At 37.1% G+C, this 18,083-nt stretch overlaps 1 protein-coding gene across 1 annotated transcript in view; it reads left to right on the top strand.

Annotated features, from left to right (window-relative positions):
• The first annotated feature begins 6,157 nt into the window (after window positions 1-6,157).
• BRDT (bromodomain testis associated) overlaps window positions 6,158-18,083 on the top strand; it is a 50,321-nt gene continuing 38,395 nt past the window's right edge. Inside the window, exons 1-9 of the mRNA XM_081817096.1 lie at window positions 6,158-6,167; window positions 6,437-6,609; window positions 7,158-7,511; window positions 11,590-11,718; window positions 12,629-12,817; window positions 13,641-13,810; window positions 13,889-14,178; window positions 14,260-14,373; window positions 14,488-14,637. Coding sequence (XP_081673222.1) covers window positions 6,158-6,167; window positions 6,437-6,609; window positions 7,158-7,511; window positions 11,590-11,718; window positions 12,629-12,817; window positions 13,641-13,810; window positions 13,889-14,178; window positions 14,260-14,373; window positions 14,488-14,637 — 1,579 coding nt within the window. The remainder of the gene's footprint in view (window positions 6,168-6,436; window positions 6,610-7,157; window positions 7,512-11,589; window positions 11,719-12,628; window positions 12,818-13,640; window positions 13,811-13,888; window positions 14,179-14,259; window positions 14,374-14,487; window positions 14,638-18,083) is intronic.

The raw sequence follows: 18,083 nt of genomic DNA on the forward strand, positions 1-18,083 counted from the left end.
CCCAAGCAAGATGCACCTGTTTTCTTGGGACCTTAGGGTTGCTGGCCTCTTGTTTTCCCAGCCTGTCTTCTGCGGGAGGGGCCTGCCGCGCTGTTACTCAGGCAACCCTGTTTGGGCGGAGTTGCCCTGCCCCCCTGTGGCGGGGGATGGGCTCAGCGGGAATCAGTTTTGGGGGCTTTTGTTCTCTGGCGGCTTTCCGCGTCTCTTCCGCGAGTCAGAGCAGAAGAGACCGTTTCCAACCCTCTGCCTCAGAGCAGAGAGACCTCAGTCTGTTCTTCAGTGAGCTCTCCAGGCCACACTGTCTCCATTTCTGTCCATGCTGCTATAAACTGCAGCGTCCTGGGTAGTGCACCCCTCCGCAGGGCTCCCAGTCCTGCCTCCAGGTCGGGCCTGTCTCTGCCCTTTGTGCTTCTAAAACCGCCAGCCGCTCCCAGTTCGTGTACACGTGCGACCCCGCTACTCCAGGTTTCCGCCCCAGGGGCTGCAGTTCACAGGCGCAACCCCGCCGCTCCGGGTTTCCGTTGGGGGGCTGCAGTTCGCAGGTGCAACCCCACCGCTCCGGGTTTCCGCCCCGGGGGCTGCCCTAGAGTCCTTTCCCTGCCGCTACCGGTCTGCGAGTCTGTGCCCTGTATGCAGCACGCGAGGCTGTCACTCACTGGCGGTGTAGGATCCCCATGGCCAGGCACCCTCCCGCTGCCGTTTATCCTCCGATATCTGCCTGCAGAATCACGGCTCCCTGCTTCGTACCTCAAAACCAACCACCTACAATATTCTGTTTGTAGAGATCCAGATCTTCTTACATCTCAGGCTGGTTTCGTGGGTGCTCAGAGTGGTCTGGTGGATATCCAGCTCAATTCCAGGGACCAGTTGAAATAGGGTCCCCTACTCCTCCGCCATCTTTCCCCCCTCCTCCTGAAACAAAAACTTTTGCCATCTTGGAGTTTATATTCTAGTCAAAAAAGAGAGACAAACAAACCTGATGGGTTCTGAGTGGGCCTCATTGAGAAGTTAAGATTTGAACAAAGAAGAACATTCCAGGCAGAGGGATCAGCTAGAGCAAAGGTCTGTAACAGGATCCTTTCCTCTTCTGTCACTTTGGGCCATTGCCTTCATGACCTGGATCTTCCCTCTAACCTCTTCACCTTGTCAAGGATTTTATTCCTTTGGTTATCCCCTTTGTTTCGTATATCATTAATCTCTCCTTTGTAGACTTAGTCTCATTACTCCATAAACATGCTCTAATATCTTGTCTTTAAAGTTCATCTTTTACTTGTCTCTTTGCAGCTACTGTCCCATTTTTTTGTTTTTCTCTTATACATTCATGAACTCACTTCAGTATAGGTTTTAGCCTCACTACATCACCAAGAAGATTCTTACCACACCACCTAAAAAGTTCTTGTCAGTCAGGGTCTCTTACAGTCTTGATGTGGCAAATTTAAGTAATATTTTTCTATTCTCATTTTACTTGACCTCTGTCAGTATTTGCATTAGAAGGCTACTATCTCTTTCTTTTCTTTTCATTGATTAAAGAATGCACATTTTATTATTCATAAGTCCAAAAATAGAATATCTGTTACCTTATTACAGTTTTGATTTTTTTTTCTCACCAAATCAAATTTTATTCCATCAAGGCAGACACTGGTAAGTAGATAGGTATTTATCGTAACAGTTGGTTGTAGAAAAGTTTACTATGTTCCCCCTTTTTAATTTAAATTCAATTAATAACATATAGTGCACTATTAGTTTCAGAGGTAGAGTTCAATGATTCATCAGTCTTATATAATACCCAGTGCTCATCACATCACATGCCTTACCCAGTGTCCATCCCAGTTAACCCACCCACCCCCACCCCTCCAGCAACCTCAATTTGTTTCCTATGATTAAGAGTCTCTTATGGTTTGTCTCCCTCTCTGATTTTGTCTTGTTTTATTTTTTCCTTTCTTCCCCTTTGATCCTGTTTTGTTTGTTAAATTCCACATAGGAGTGAGATCATACGATAATTGTCTTTCTCTGACTTATTTCACTTAGTATAATACCCTCTGGTTCCATCCACATCATTGCAAATGGCAAGATTTCATTTTTTTTGATGGCTGAGTAATATTCCATGGTATACATATACCACATCTTCTGTATCCATTCATCTGTCGATGGACATCTGGGCTCTTTCCATAGTTTGGCTATTGTGGACGTTGCTGCTATCAACATTGGGGTGCAGGTGCACCTTCGGATTACCACATTTGTATCTTTGGGGTAAATACCCAGTAGTGCAATTGCTGGGCCATAGGGTAGCTCTATTTTCAACTTTTTGAGGAACCTCCATACTGTTTTCCAGACTGGCTGCACCAGCTTGCATTCCCACCCACAGTGTAAGAGGGTTCCCCTTTCTCCACATCCTCACCAACATCTGTCATTTCCTGACTTGTTAATTTTAGCCATTCTGACTGGTGTGAGGTGGTAGCTCATTGTGGTTTTGATTTGTATTTCCCTGATGCCGAGTGATGTTGAGCACTTTTTCATGTGTCTTTTGGTCATTTGGATGTCTTCTTTGCAGAAATGTCTGTTCATGTCTTCTGCCCATTTCTTGATTGGATCATTTGTTCTTTGGGTATTAAGTTTAAGTTCTTTATAAATTTTGGATACTAGCCCTTTATCTGATATGCCATTTGCACATATCTTCTCCCATTCCATAGGTTTCCTTTTAGTTTGTTGACTTTTTCCCTTGCTGTGCAGAAGCTTTTTATCTTCATGACGTCCCAATAGTTCATTTTTGCTTTTGTTTCCCTTGCCTTTTGCGATGTGTCTAGCAAGAAGTTGCTGCAGCTGAGGTCGAAGAGGTTGCAGCCTGTATTCTCCTCAAGGATTTTGATGGATTCCTGTCTCATATTTCAGTTTTTCATCCATTTCGAGTCTATTTTTGTGTGTGATGTAAGAAAGTGGTCCAGTTTCATTCTTCTGCATGTGGCTGTCCAATTTTCCCAACACCATTTGTTGAAGAGGCTATCTTTTTTCCATTGGATATTCTTTCCTGCTTTGTCAAAGATTAGTTGACCATAGAGTTGAGGGGCCATTTCTGGGTTTTCTATTCTGTTCCATTGATCTATTTGTTTTTGTGCCAATACCATACTGTCTTGATGATTATAGCTTTGTAATAGAGCTTGAAGTCTGGAATTGTGATACCATCAGTTTTAGTTTTATTTTTCAACATTCCTTTGGCTATTTGGGGTCTTTTCTGGTTCCATACACATTTTAGGATTATTTGTTCCAGCTCTGTAAAAAAAATTGATGGTATTTTGATAGGGATTGCACTGAATGTGTTGATTGCTCTAGGTAGCATAGACACTTTAATAGTATTTGTTCTTTCAGTCCATGAGCATGACAGGTTTTTCCATTTCTTTGTGTCTTCCTCAGTTTTTTTCATGAGTCTTTTATAGTTTTCTGAGTACAGATCCTTTACCTCTTTGGTTAGATTTATTCCTTAGGTATCTCATGGTTTTTGGTGCAATTGTAAATGGGATCGACTCCTTAATTTCTCTTTGTTCTGTCTCAGTGTATAGAGATGCAACTGATCTCTGTGCATTGATTTTATATCCTGCCACTTTGCTGAATGCCTGTATGAATTCTAGCAATTTTGGGGTGGGGTCTTTTGGGTTTTCCACATAGAGAATCATGTCATCTGCAAAGAATGAGAGTTTGACTACTTCTTTGCCAATTGGGATGCCTTTTATTTCTCTTTGTTGGCTGATTGCTGAGGATAGGACTTCGAGTAGTATGTTGAACATCAGTGGTAATAGTGGACATCCCTGCCATATTCCTGACCTTGGGGGAAAGCTGTCAGTTTTTCCCCATTGAGAATGATATTTGCTGTGGGCTTTTTATATATGGCTTTTATGATAATGAGGTATGTTCCCTCTATCCCTACTATGGGAGTTTTAATCAAGAAAGTATGCTGTACTTTGTCAAATGCTTTTCCTGCATCTATTGAGAGGATCGTGTGGTTCTTGTCCTTTCTTTTATTGATGTATTGTATCCACATTGATTTTGCAGATGTTAAACCACCCTTCCAGCCCAGGAATAAATCCCATTTGGTCGTGATGAATAATCCTTTTAATGTACTCTTTCTTGAAATGCCTTTATTCTTGGTGCACACTCTAATTTTGTGAGTTTACTTTCCATTGTGTAGTACTCTTATTTATCCTTTTCTATTAAACCTCTAAAATATTGGAATTTTCTTTTCAGGGCTTGATATTAGATATTCTTTTTCTAAATTCCATCTGTATGCTATTAATCCCCAAATTATGTCTCTAATATAGCCACTGGACATTTCCACTTGGATGTCTTATACACATCTTATCATTTAACTGGCTCACAGTTAAATACTGATAATCCTCAGATTATTCTGTGTAACAGAAAATGCTACTAATACACAGTTATTCAAGCCAGAATAGTAGAAGTTGTCCTTGATTCCTTCCTTCCTCTGATTCTTTCTCACATTCTGTTCCATAGTAAGTCATTTGTATTCAACCCTCAATTTGTTTTTGCAATTATCCTAGGTCAGGCTACCATCTTCTTATTCCCTGTGATCCTGATTATTCTGTGTGGTCTATTGTCTATACAATAGCAAAGGCAGTATTTTAAAAATAAACTAGAATACATCATTAGCCTACTTAAAGCCTCTCTTTAGCTTCCCATGTTAAAATGAAGTCTGAATTCCTACTGTGGCTCTTTGTGATCTGGTATTTGCCCAATTCTCCATTCTCATCTTGAGCTACTTTCTTCTCATTCCCTGGTTTTCCCTACTGATTGTCTCGAAATACATTTTTACTGCCACCCCATTCTCTGACTGGCTACTTCTTATCTTTATGGTAACATCTTAATTGGTACCTCTTCAGAGAGGCCTACTTGGCTTATCTTCTTTATAGTAGGTCTCTGCCTCAATTTAGTCAGCACCCTATTTATTTCCATTCTAGCAGTAAACATCACTTGTAATCAATTTGATTTTTTTTTTCTATTTCTTACACTAGACAGTGTGCTCACCAAGGACAGAAACTGTGTCTATCTTGTTCATTATTGTGCTCTAGCACCTAGAAAGGTGGCTTGATACATAATGGCATGCAATAGATGTTCATGGGGTCCTCTTACATTCCAAGTTATGTATTAGGCACAAGAGATATTGTAGAGATTGAAACAAAAAGTTCCCTTCCCCTCTCAGAGCTTTTTTTTTTTTTTTTTTTTTTAAAGATTTTATTTATTTATTTGACAGAGAGAGACACAGCGAGAGAGGGAACACAAGCAGGGGGAGTGGGAGAGGGAGAAGCAGCCTCCATGCAGAGCAGGGAGCCGGATGCGGGACTCGATCCCAGGACCCTGGGATCATGACCTGAGCCGAAGGCAGTCGCTTAACCGACTGAGCCACCCAGGCGCCCCCCTCTCAGAGCTTTTTGTTCTAGTTCAGGAAATTAGTAAAATTAAGTAAATGTGAGTATTCCTCATTATACTTAGCCGTGTTTAGCTCCTGAGTTCAAAGAGCCACAGTTGGGATATCAAAAGATACGAGGTTATCTCAATCTGTTTGGTTCCTAAGTTTTAATTTGTGGATAATGAGAACTCAGAGATTGAGGAATACAAGCCCTTTTTTTTTTTTTAAGATTTTATTTATTTATTTGACACATAGAGTGAGAAAGAGAGCACAAGCAGGGGGAGTGGCAGGCAGAGGGAGAGGGAGAAGCAGGCTCCCGCTGAGCCTGATGGTGGGGCTCAATCCCAAGACCCTGGGACCATGACCTGAGCCAAAGGCAGATGCTTAACCGATTGAGCCATCCAGGCGCCCCAACCCTGTCTTAAAATATATTCAAACCTTTTTGCTTCCTGAGTTTGTTAAGCAAGAATTCGGAGAGTCAGGGATACCTATATGCTGCATGTCAAATGTGATAATGACAGGAAAAAAGTAAGAATAAGAGAACAAAGGAGTGGGGTTGAAAGACAGTTGTTTTACATAGGATGGCCTGAGAAGGTAACATTTCAGTAAAGGTATGAAGGGAATTTGGAGTGAGCCATGAGGATATCTCCTTCCAGGAAGAGAGAATAGTCTGCTTCTGCTTACCAAATTTGAGGATTTGTGGCAGGCCAGTAGGCTGAAGTGAAATAAGTGAAGGGGGCAATGATAGGAAGTAAGGTTGAAGGAGGGTGGTGGGAGGGTGGAGGGCACATAGAGAGGTCATGCAGGTCCTTACAAAGCATTGTAGGTTTGAAGTCTCCAATATTATATCTAAACTGCTCTGACAACTGTTAGCAAGTGTGTGGGGGAGGGTTTCAAAGGGGAATGGGAGTATATTGTGTTTATATTGCTAAAAAGCTGAACTAAATGAATTAAAATAGAATATTAAGAAAAATAGTTTATATTTTACTCACATATTGATTCTGGTTCACACATTACTAGGCATTCAACATAATGTAGCAGTTCCTTCTGTTAAAGAAAAACAATCCCCCAAAGCACTGGAAAAAGTATTTAAGCCACAAGTGATTCCCTCTGTATTTCCTGAGACATCAATTTCTCCTTCAAACATGGCACAAGGTACTCCACTCAACTCTGCCTCACAAACAGTGGCCCAAGTAAGTTCACTGTAGCTTTAAAATGTTTTAATGTAAGGAGTTGTTGTGATGACTAAACCTTTTTTTTAAGTTGATATGAAAAACAATTGGGCTTCAGCTTACCACAGTTAATCTTTTTGTCTGTGTACATTTTGTAACAGAGACCTAGGACGTGAACCAAATTTTAGAGATTTCTTGGTAGAATTTGAACTGGTTTACTGTATTTTTAGTGTTAATATCAGTTGCCCAACTATCCATTCTGTGTGTTATATAACTTCTTTTGGGTTGATAATTAAAATTGTATACCATAGCTGATTTCGGGTATTCAGAAACTTGTGATTGTATAACTATGACTTATTTTCCCATATATCTTTATTTATCTCAAAGGTTTACACAAAACAATTCTTTGGATATTAGGAAGAAAATACTTGAACTATTTATTTTACCTATAAAAGAGAAATTAACCTTTACTAATATTTAATATAAGGAAGACTTGGTGCTGCTAAGTTTGAAAACTTGCTCTGAATGTTCCCTTAATTATAGTTTTTGTTGTTGTTGAATTGTTTCAGGTTACAAGGGGTGTGAAGAGGAAAGCAGATACCACAACTCCTACAACTTCAGTAGTTAAAGCAAGTGGTGAATCTTCCCCAACGCTTGCAGAAAAAAAATCAGTGAACATGCCACCTATAAAAGAAAATGTGCTGAAGACTGTTTTGCCAGATTCTCAGCAACAATGTAAAGTTGTAAAGAATGTTAAAGTGACTGAACAGTTACGACACTGTAGTGAGATTCTTAAAGAAATGCTTGCAAAGAAACACTTATCCTATGCGTGGCCCTTTTATAATCCTGTTGATGTTAATGCTTTGGGGCTCCATAACTACTATGATATTGTGAAAAATCCAATGGATCTTGGTACTATTAAGGTAAATGTTGTCCTAATAAGAGAAAGTCCTTTTCTTGATTATAAAAGTAATCTTGTCATTGTAAAAATTGTTTTAATTCAGAAAAAGATAATGAAGAAGTTTAAAATCATTAGTAAGTCTTATCACCTGGAATGAATCATGGGAAAATTTTTAAACATCTTTCTTTTTCTTCTATTCAAACACACCCATTGTTCTTTGCCACAATGTTTGAGTGACAGTATGTAATATAACTCTGTACCCTGAATTTTCACTTACTATGTTGTAAACATTTTTCTCATTATATATTCAAGATTATATATATATATATATATATTTTTTTTTAAAGATTTTATTTATTTATTTGACAGAGAGAGAGACAGCAAGAGCAGGAACACAAGCAGGGGGAGTGGGAGAGGGAGAAGCAGGCTTTCCGCCGAGCAGGGAGCCTGATGTGGGACTCGATCCCAGGATTCTGGGATCATGACCTGAGCCAAAGGCAGACGCTTAACGACTGAGCCACCCAGGCGCCCTCAAGATTATATTTTTAATACATAATTCTGATGCAATTTTTTTGGGGGGGATAAGGCATTTGTATAGTTTCCAAACCTCTCTACACTTTTTTTTGGGGGGGGGTCTTCTGCTGGCATGGTCAGGTCTTTTAAATTATTATTTTTAAAATTTTTTTTCCAAGTAAACCCTACCCCCAGTGTGGGACTCGAACTCATGACCCCTAAGATCAAGATTCAAATGCTCTACCAACTGAACCAGCCAGGCAGCCCTTAATTTTTAATCGAAGTATAGTTGACATACAATGTTTATATGATTAAGGTGTACAACACAATGATTGACAGTTCTATATTTTATGCAGTACTCACCATGAAAGTGTAGTTACCATCTGTCACCATACAATGTTATTACAATATTGATTATATATTCCCTGTTCTATAATTTTCATCCCCATGGCTTATTTATTTTGTAAGTAGAAGTTTGTACCTCTTAATCCCCTTTACCTATTTCTTTCATCTCCCTCTCCCTCCCTTGCAACCATCAGTTTGTTCTCAGTACTTATTAGACAGTTTCTGTGTGTATGTGTGTTTGTTTTGTTTTTTAGATTCCATATACAAGGGAAATGATACAGTATTTGTCTTCTTCTGTCTTATTTCACTTAGCATAATACCCTCTAGGTCAAACCATGTTGTTGCAGGTGACAAGATCTCATCCTTTTTTATGGCTGAGTAATATTTCACTTGGGTGTGTGTGTGTGTGTGTGTGTGTGTGTGTGTGTGTGTGTGTGTGTGAGAGACATTATCCATTCATCTATTGATGGACTCTGAGGTTGCTTCCATACCTTGGCTATTGTAAGTAATACTGCAATATACTTACATATATTTTTTTTGAATTAGTGTTTTTGTTTTCTTATATGAATTATTTATGTATCTTGGATATTAACCCTGTATCAGATACATAATTTGTGCATCTTTTGTCCCATTCAGTTGGTTGCCTTTTTTTTTTTTTTTTAAAGATTTTATTTATTTATTTGAGAGAGAGAATCAGATAGAGAGCATGAGAGGGGGGAGGGTCAGAGAGAGAGGCAGACTCCCTGCTGAGCAGGGAGCCCGACGTGGGACTTGATCCCGGGACTCCAGGATCATGACCTGAGCTGAAGGCAGTCGCTTAACCAACTGAGCCACCCAGGCGCCCCCAGTTGGTTGCCTTTTTGTTTTCTGATATTCTTCACTGTGCAAAAGCTTTTTTGTCTGATGTACTTTATTTTTGCTTTTGTTTCCCTGGCCTGAGGGGGAAATGTTGCTAAGGCCCATGTTCAGGAGATTACTACCTGTGTTTTCTTCTAGTTTTATGGTTTTTATGTTTCATTTAGGTCTTTAATCCATTTTGAATTTATTTTTATATATAGTTTAAGAAGGTGGCTCAGTTTTCCTTCTTCTGCACATTAACTGTCTAGTTTTTGCAGCACCATTTGAAGAGACTGTCTAGTCCCCATTGTATTCTTGCCTCCTTTGTCATAGGTTAACTGACCATATAAGTGCTAATTTATTTCTGGGCTCTCTGTCCTGTTCTGCTGATGTATCAGTCTGTTTTTATGCCAGTACCACACTGTTTTGATTACTGTAGATTTGTAATGTATATCTTGAAATCTGGGATTGCAGTACCTCTAGTTATGTTCTTAAGATTGCTTTGGTGATTCAAGGTCTTTGTGGTTCCTTAACAATTTTAGGATTATTTGTCCTAGGTCTATGAGAACTACTATTGGTATTTTCATAGGGATTGCATTAAATCTGTAGATTGCTTTGGGTGGCATGGACATTTTAACTGTTCTTCCAGTTCATGAGCATGGTTTATCTTTCCATTTATGTCTTCACTTTTTTTCATCAGTGTCTTATAATTTTCAGAGTTACAGGTCTTTTACTCTCTTGGTTAGATTCATTCCTAGGTTTATTTTTGTTTTTGCTGCTGCTTCTTGTCTGATTGCTGCAGCTAGAATTTTTAGTACTGTGTTGAATAAAAGTGGTGAGCATGGACATCCTTGTTCTTGGTCTTAGAAGAAAAGCTTTCAGTTTTTCACCATTGAGTATGATGTTAGCTGGGTTTTTCATATATGGCATTTATTATACTGAGGTATATTCCCTTCAAAATACACTGTTGAGAGTTTTATCATGAACAGATTTGAATTCTGTCAGATTTTTTTCTGCATTTATTGAGATGACTGTATGGCTTTTATCCTTCATTTTGTTCATGTGTTGTATCCCATTGATTGATTTGCAGGTATTGAATCATCCTTGCATTCCTGGGATAAATCCCACTTGATTATGGTGAATGAATTCTGCTTATATTTTGTTGAGGATTTTTACATCTATGTTCATCAGGGATATTGACCTGTAATTTTTTTTAATTTTTGTAGTGTCTTTGTTGTTTTGGTATCAGGGTGATGCTGGCCTCATAGAAGGAATTTGGAAGTTTTTCTTCCTTTTCCATTTTTTTTTTGAATAGTTTGAGGAAGTTAGGTATTAACTCTTTAAATGTTTGGTAGGATTCACTTGTGAAGCCATGTGGTCCTCAACTTCTGTTTCTTGGGAGTTTTTGATTACTTATTCAATTCCATTACTAGTAATTGGTCTGTTCAGATTTTCTATTTCATCATGACTTAGTCTTGGAAAATTGTATGTTTCTGGGAATTTATCCATTTCTTCTAGGTTATCTTAATTTGTTGTCCTATTATTTTTTTTTTTAAAGATTTTATTTATTTATTTGTCAGAGAGAGACGGAACACAAGCAGGGGGAGTAGGAGAGGGAGAAGCAGGCTTCCCGCTGAGCAGGGAGCCTGATGCGGGGCTCGGTCCCAGGACCCTGGGATCATGACCTGAGCCGAAGGCAGACGCTTAACCGACTGAGCCACCCAGGCGCCCTCCTATTATTTTTTTGTAATAGTCTCTTATCCTTTGTATTTCTGTGGTTCAGTTGTTACTTCTCTTTCATTTCTGATTTTGAGTCCTCTCTTTTTTTGATGTGTCTGGTTCAAGGTTTATCAGTTTTGTTTTATTTTTTCAAAGGATTGGCTCTCGGTTTCATTGGTCTTTTCTATTGTTTTTTTTTTTTAGACTCTTTATTTCAGCTCTGATCTTTATTATTTCCTTCCTTTTACCAATTCTGTTCAATTTTAAATGTCTTTTCATTTTGAGGAAAATTTTAATAAAAACCTTTATTTAAATCAAGGTTGGTTTAAGGACTTTATCTTTTCATTGCTTTCCTAGAATCATACTTGTCTAAGATTATCTGGAAATGCACTGTTTTCCTGCTTTTGTGATTTTGTTCCTGTTCTTTTTTTTTTTTTTTTTTTACTCTTGGAATATCCTCCTTATCTATACTTGTCAAAATTCATTGGATATTTTCAAAGTCAAAAAATACAAAACAAATATAGCAGAATTTTAACAATTATCAAATTTGGAGGGTGGGTATCTGGTTTTGGTATTACCTGTGTTCTTCTGTATGTTTCAACTATTTCATAATATAAATAATATAAATGCTCAAATGATTATTAAACTATGTTGTTTGTGAATCCTATAATTTTTCCTTAATTTAGGGAAAAATGGACAACCAAGAATATAAAGATGCATATGAATTTGCTGCAGATGTTAGATTAATGTTCGTGAATTGCTACAAATACAATCCTCCAGATCATGAAGTAGTGACAATGGCAAGAATGCTCCAGGTAACTTGATAGGTGTGCTCTGAAAGTGAGTTTTCTCTGAACATAATTTGGAAATTTTATTTTATTTTTTTAAAAGATTTTATTTATTTGAGAGAATGAAAATGAGAGAGATCACAGAGGGAGAGGGAGAAGCAGACCCACCACAAAGCAGAGAGCCCGATGCAGGACTTAATCCCAGGACCCTGAGATCCTGACCTGAGCTGAAGGCAGATGCTTAACTGACTGAGCCACCCAGGCACCCCTAGTTTGGAAATTTTAGAACCATAACTCAAAAGATAAAGAATGCCCACTTCCCAAATATAAAGCACAATTTATTAAGTAAATTGACTCTTAAAATGTAGGGGTTGTTTTTGAGGTAGAGCACACATTAGTAGCAAATCTTTTAAGGAGGTTACCTTACACATAGAGGATATTGGGGAAATATTAGTGAAGAGGGGATAGTAGATATCTGAGATATGATTGACTAGAGCCCATATGCCCCTGAAGGTTAAGTTCTAGGACTTTTGAGTGGAATGTAGTAGAGAGGTGGAGTGGAATGTAATGGAGTGGGAGGTAGTGGAATGATGCATCATAGGGCAGGAGATCCTTGAAAGAAGGTCCTCTATACAACTTGAGAGGTCTATCTTACGTGGAAGAGAGGAGAAAAGTTCTAAGGTTGGCAGGCAAGGAAGCATGAGTCTTATGTTTCTTCTTTGGTAAATCCGCCCCCCCCATTTTATAGAGATAAAATGGACATAAAACATTGTGTAAGTTTAAGGATATTAACATAATGATTTGATGTATATATTATGTAATGATTACCCCAATGAAAAATAGAGTTATCAAAATATGACACTTTTGTTGAAGGGTGTTATTGCTATATTAAGTTGGAAATACAGAAAATCTTTTATAGTCTAATCTTCCATTATAGGATGTTTTTGAAATGCATTTTGCGAAAATCCCAGATGAACCTGTTGAGAGTATGCCTGTCTGCTACATCAAAACAGATACCACAAAAATCCTTGGTAGAGAAAGCAGTAGTGAAGCTTCGTCTGAAGAACACTCTTCTGGTGATTCTGAAGATGAACGAGTTCAACGTCTTGCAAAGCTTCAGGAGCAGGTAGTTGATTGTATTGATAAAAGTTTTTGTATTTTCATGAGTTGTTGCTGCAGATCTATTATAAAATCATTTTTGTAGATTAAAAGCTGTTACATTTAGATCACTTTACAACTGTGGCTTCATTTACTTCTTGGCACATTTGTAATGTTTAATAGTCTTTCTTACCCAAAGATCTGTGTTTCTTAAAATCCTGTTATCATTCTAACCACAATGAGTTTATTCTCATTGAAATGAATTATATGACATAATCCAAGATATTTTATGGATGAGTTTTTGTTCAACATTGTTACCTTTTATGATAAAATGTTAAGCTGCTCCTAGCTCAAGCCTGAAAAAAAACAATTAGAAAGTTGAGATTAGGGCCCCTGGGTGGCTCAGTCATTAAGCGTCTGCCTTCGGCTCAGGTCATGATCCCAGGGTCCTGGGATCGAGTCCCACATCGGGCTCCCTGCTCAGCGGGAGGCCTGCTTCTCCCTCTCCCACTCCCCCTGCTTGTGTTCCCTCTCTCACTGTCTCTCCCTCTGTCAAATAAATAAAATCTTTAAAAAAAAAAAAAAAAAGTTGAGATTACCTGGAAATGTTAATTTTCATGGTCTGTTTTTAGTTGAATATCTAAGTTTATGAGTTGAGCACATGATAGTATTTCTGATTTAAAGTATGCCCTTCAAAATAATGAATTTATGGAATGAAATAAGAACTGAAAGGAAATGTAATATGAAATGAATTTCAGAAGGATAGGCTTGACTTGAGTGCCTTCATTTTTTTCCTAATGTGTTTAATTATTTAGAGCCATGAATGTTCAAAGCATTTTTTTCTTTATTAGCTGAAAGCTGTTCATCAACAGCTACAGGTTCTCTCCCAAGTCCCTCTCCGTAAGCTAAAGACAAAGAATAAGTCTAAAAGGGAAAAGAAGAAAGAAAAGGCTAATAACAGAGATGAAAATCCAAGAAAAAAGTTTAAGCAAGTGAAATTAAAGGGAAAGTCCAAAAACAAGTAAGTATCTTTTATAATACCTTATTCATATAATAATATTATCTAACATAAATTTGACTAAATTTAATTTTTGTTCAGTCAGCCAAAGAAGAGGAAACAACAGGTGTTTGCTCTGAAACCTGAAGTTGAGGGTAATGCTAAGCCTATGAACTATGATGAGAAAAGGCAGCTAAGCTTGGATATAAACAAACTCCCTGGAGAAAAACTTGGGCGAGTCGTTCATATAATACATTCAAGAGAGCCATCTCTGAGAAATTCCAACCCTGACGAGATAGAGATAGACTTTGAAACACTGAAAGCATCAACACTGAGAGAACTGGAAAAGTATGTTGCCGCATGTCTACGAAAAAGACCGCTAAAACCTCATGGTACGTATTTCTCACAGTAGAAATCAGTCTGCTATTTGCGTTAGTTTTTGGTAATACTTCTTTCCCTCTTAAATCACATAGGTAAGAAAATAACAAAGTCCAAAGAAGAATTTCATTCACAGAAAAAACAGGAGTTGGAAAAGCGGTTACTAGATGTCAATAATCAATTAAATTCTAGAAAATGTCAAACAAAACGTAGGTGGCATTTTTTATGTGTTTTGTTTGTTCGGTTTTTTTTTTTTTTTTTTTTTAATGTTCCTGTGCTTATTGAATTCTACGGGCAGTGTAATGTGCTTCCCCGTTTTGTAGCTGAGAAAGCGCAGCCCCCCCCGGCTGTGGGAAGTGGTTCCCGGCTGAGCGAGAGCAGCAGCGGCAGCAGCGGCAGCAGCAGCAGCTCCTCAGAGACCGAGAGCAGTAGCAGCGATTCAGGCTCGTCCGGCAGCAGTGATTCCGAATCAGGTTAGCTGTCCCCTTAAGTCTACCTCTGTTGGCGGGAACATTTTTTTCTTGTATTATTGAGACTTCTGTTTTTTAAGAAATGTTTGTCACTTACCCAGAACCTATGGTTTGGATGCCATGCTTATTATTTAATTGCATGTTGACAGTCTTACTATTTTCTTTAAAAGAGATACTGTGTAAAATGAAACTTCATATTATATGTATAAGACTTACAGGTTTGTAATGTTGAGAAGTTTACTAAAGGTGGGAGATCGTTTCTTAATATATAATACCACATCTTAATACGAGAAAATAACAAATAATAAAATTCCGATCTTCACTTCTTTTTATAAAATTTAAAAAATATTTGAGGACATCTTTCACTTTACTCTCCATGATCTGTCAGACCAACTCTAGTGTTGCAAAGTATGTCCTATTGCGACGATACATTCTAAATTGAATAATCACTTGGAATTAAAAAACCAGTCATCCCAGAAAATGTTTATAGCAGAATTTTATTCACTTTTGTTTTCTTCACTATAGAATATTATTTTCCATTTCTAGAAAAATGTACTTCAAATTGAGATTTTCAGTTATGCTAAAGTACCATATTACCTTGGGTAGTTTAGCATCAACTGTGTCAAGCTTAATTCAGTCATGTTTTCTTTGTGCTCTTTCATTGATGGTTATGTAGTTAACAAGTAATCACTGCCCCAAGGATACTGACTTGGCAGTGGCATCCCACTATTGTCCACCAAAAGGCACATTCAGAATATCGGGCACTTTTGTGCCTAAAATTTTGCTTTATTTTAAATTAGATGTTTTCTGTTTGTCATGAAATTTAGTTCTCTTTTAAAAAAATATCCTGCACAGAATATTGTCAAATCAGTGATTCTTACCATTTGTAAGAATATCCCTCTTATTTCAGTCTGGTAGTAAGGGTCTGCTGGCTTGCAGTACATTCTGTTTCACTTTTGGTTCTGTTTAGTTTGCATTTATGTGGTGCTGATTGTTGCATTTTGTTTTTACATTTCTAAAGTAAAATTTTTGTTATAATAAAAAATTTTTACTTTTGTTGGAATTTGTCATAGTAAATTTTTAAATTATTTTTGGGCTCTGATTATACATTATTTCCTTATATTTGACTTTAAAGCATAAAACAATGCTGGAAAAGTATTTTAAATTGTAATTAGCATTTGTAATTTCATCTAATAAAGCATTTGTGGCCTAATAAGTTAGAGCACTTTGTCTTTTATTTGTAGGATAAAACTGAGTTATCCAATTATGTATTGGCTACTGATCAATAAATGCCTTGAGCATTAGTGGAAAAGTACTCTATACAGAGTGCTTCAATAGAGGTATTCAAAAATACCTTAATTTTAATTTGAATTATCAATTTCTGATAGATTCTTCCAATACATTGCTTGAAGGAAAGATGTTTATCATCCACTATGTGTTCTTAAAGTGGCGTAATATATGTTTTCCTGACTTTCTAGTGGAATAATTTGGCCTCAGAATTATAATTTTTTTAACACATTTGTGTTGAATTTTTATTTTATGACTGGCATTCTTGTTTAATGTCATCTTTTTCAATAACAGGGACTGTTTTTGAAAACACTGTTAAAAAATCAAAGCAACACATTTTTATATTTCAACTTACCTTATGGATAGTGTATAGGTTTGTGGTGCTAAGGTCAGTTTGTCTTCTAACATGATAGTATGGGTTAGCATTTTTCTTTGAAAATTTTGTTTTATAAACTTTGAAACTATGTACTTGATTCAAGAAACACTATATATACAATGTGCAGTTATAAATTGCAAACACAATGGCTACCTTAAATGAGCATTAAGTTCTGTTTGGATTTTTTTGTTTATTTTACTTGTTTAACAAAATAAATTAGTGAAGCAATAGGACCTTTGTCCTAAATATTAACTTTAATTGTATGCATTAAAATACTGTAAGGCTTTTAATTTTTAGTGTGTAATCTAAGAACATTTCTCACTTGAACAACAAAAACCCTAAATAAAAGGATTGTAAATTATGAAAATAATTGTCAGACCATATCAATAGCGGCACTTAAGTAAAAATAATACCATTCTTAAGTATGTACATGACATTCTCAAGGAGCAGATGACGAATCCCAAGTATGTATAAGTCTCAGGGTGGAGGGAAATGGAATTACTGAGAAAATACAATTTGTGAAAATTAGGAATATTAGCAAAAACTTTATCTGTTATATAAGTAAAAATTAACTGAAAATATACATAAAATTTTGTAGCTTTAAAGTTTATTATGATTTGCCCAGAACTGAAACTTATGGTTGGAAAATCTTCATTACCATAACTCTGGTTAATGAGGCTTTTGATTATTCAAGATAGAGATAAGAATATAAGTTCATTTCTTCAAAATGTTAATAGAGGAAGCTTCTCTGAAAGCTTTTGTGAGAAATTCTTTCCTGATAGAAGGATATTGACCTTTAGCAATTTTTTCTTAATCTGTTTTTTTAATACCTGCCTTTTGGAATTTTTATAGCAGCTTGACTGTATGCAGTTTTCTTAACCAAGTCATAATCTTTTGTAATTTTGGTTATCAAGGATAAAGCTCTATATTAACTTTTCTTAATTCCCTAGTATTATTGAGTCATATGGTTCTTCAGTTATCCTGTATTATGAGTTGGTCTGTCTTTACTGCAGTAGCATTCTGTTCAGATGTGTGAAATGGGTGTGCAAAATGTTTGAAAGGTAACATCTGTGAAAAACATTTAAGTGTTGTAAATTGTGTTACAGTTGTTCATTCTACATTATTTAAATGATTATCTTCTCTGTATTCTCAAACCTTATTTTATGCACTTTTGAAAAATACAGACTTAATTCTCCTTTATCAAATAGGATTAATAAAATGGCAGAGCTATGATTTCCAAGGAAAGTTTGACTTAAAAATTCTTTAACATTTCAAACAAGATATTAAATTAGTTCCAAAATAGAGTTGGAATGAAATCTCAAATCTTTGAAAAATATAAATGAGCTATCTGGGGTAGAAGCAGTACTTGATTGCAGATGTGTTGTAATTTGGTTTTATCATTTAAATTATTTTCTTGGGTGCCTGGGTGGCTCAGATGGTTAAGTGTCTGCCTTTGGCTCAGGTCATGATCCCAGGGTCCTGGGATCGAGTCCCGCATCGGGTTCCCTGCTCAGCGGGGAGCCTGCTTCTCCCTCTGCCTCTCTCTCTCTCTGTCTCCTATGAATAAATAAAATCTTTAAAAAAATAAATAAAAGGGCGCCTGGGTGGCTCAGTTGGTTAAGCGACTGCCTTCGGCTCAGGTCATGATCCTGGAGTCCCGGGATCGAGTCCCGCATCGGGCTCCCTGCTCGGCAGGGAGTCTGCTTCTCCCTCTGACCCTCCTCCCTCTCATGCTCTCTGTCTCTCATTCTCTCTGTCTCAAATAAATAAATAAAATCTTTAAAAA

This window comes from Leptonychotes weddellii, chromosome 4 (assembly GCF_054177405.1).
Source record: "Leptonychotes weddellii isolate Sample4059 chromosome 4, ASM5417740v2, whole genome shotgun sequence".
NCBI lineage: Eukaryota > Metazoa > Chordata > Mammalia > Carnivora > Phocidae > Leptonychotes > Leptonychotes weddellii.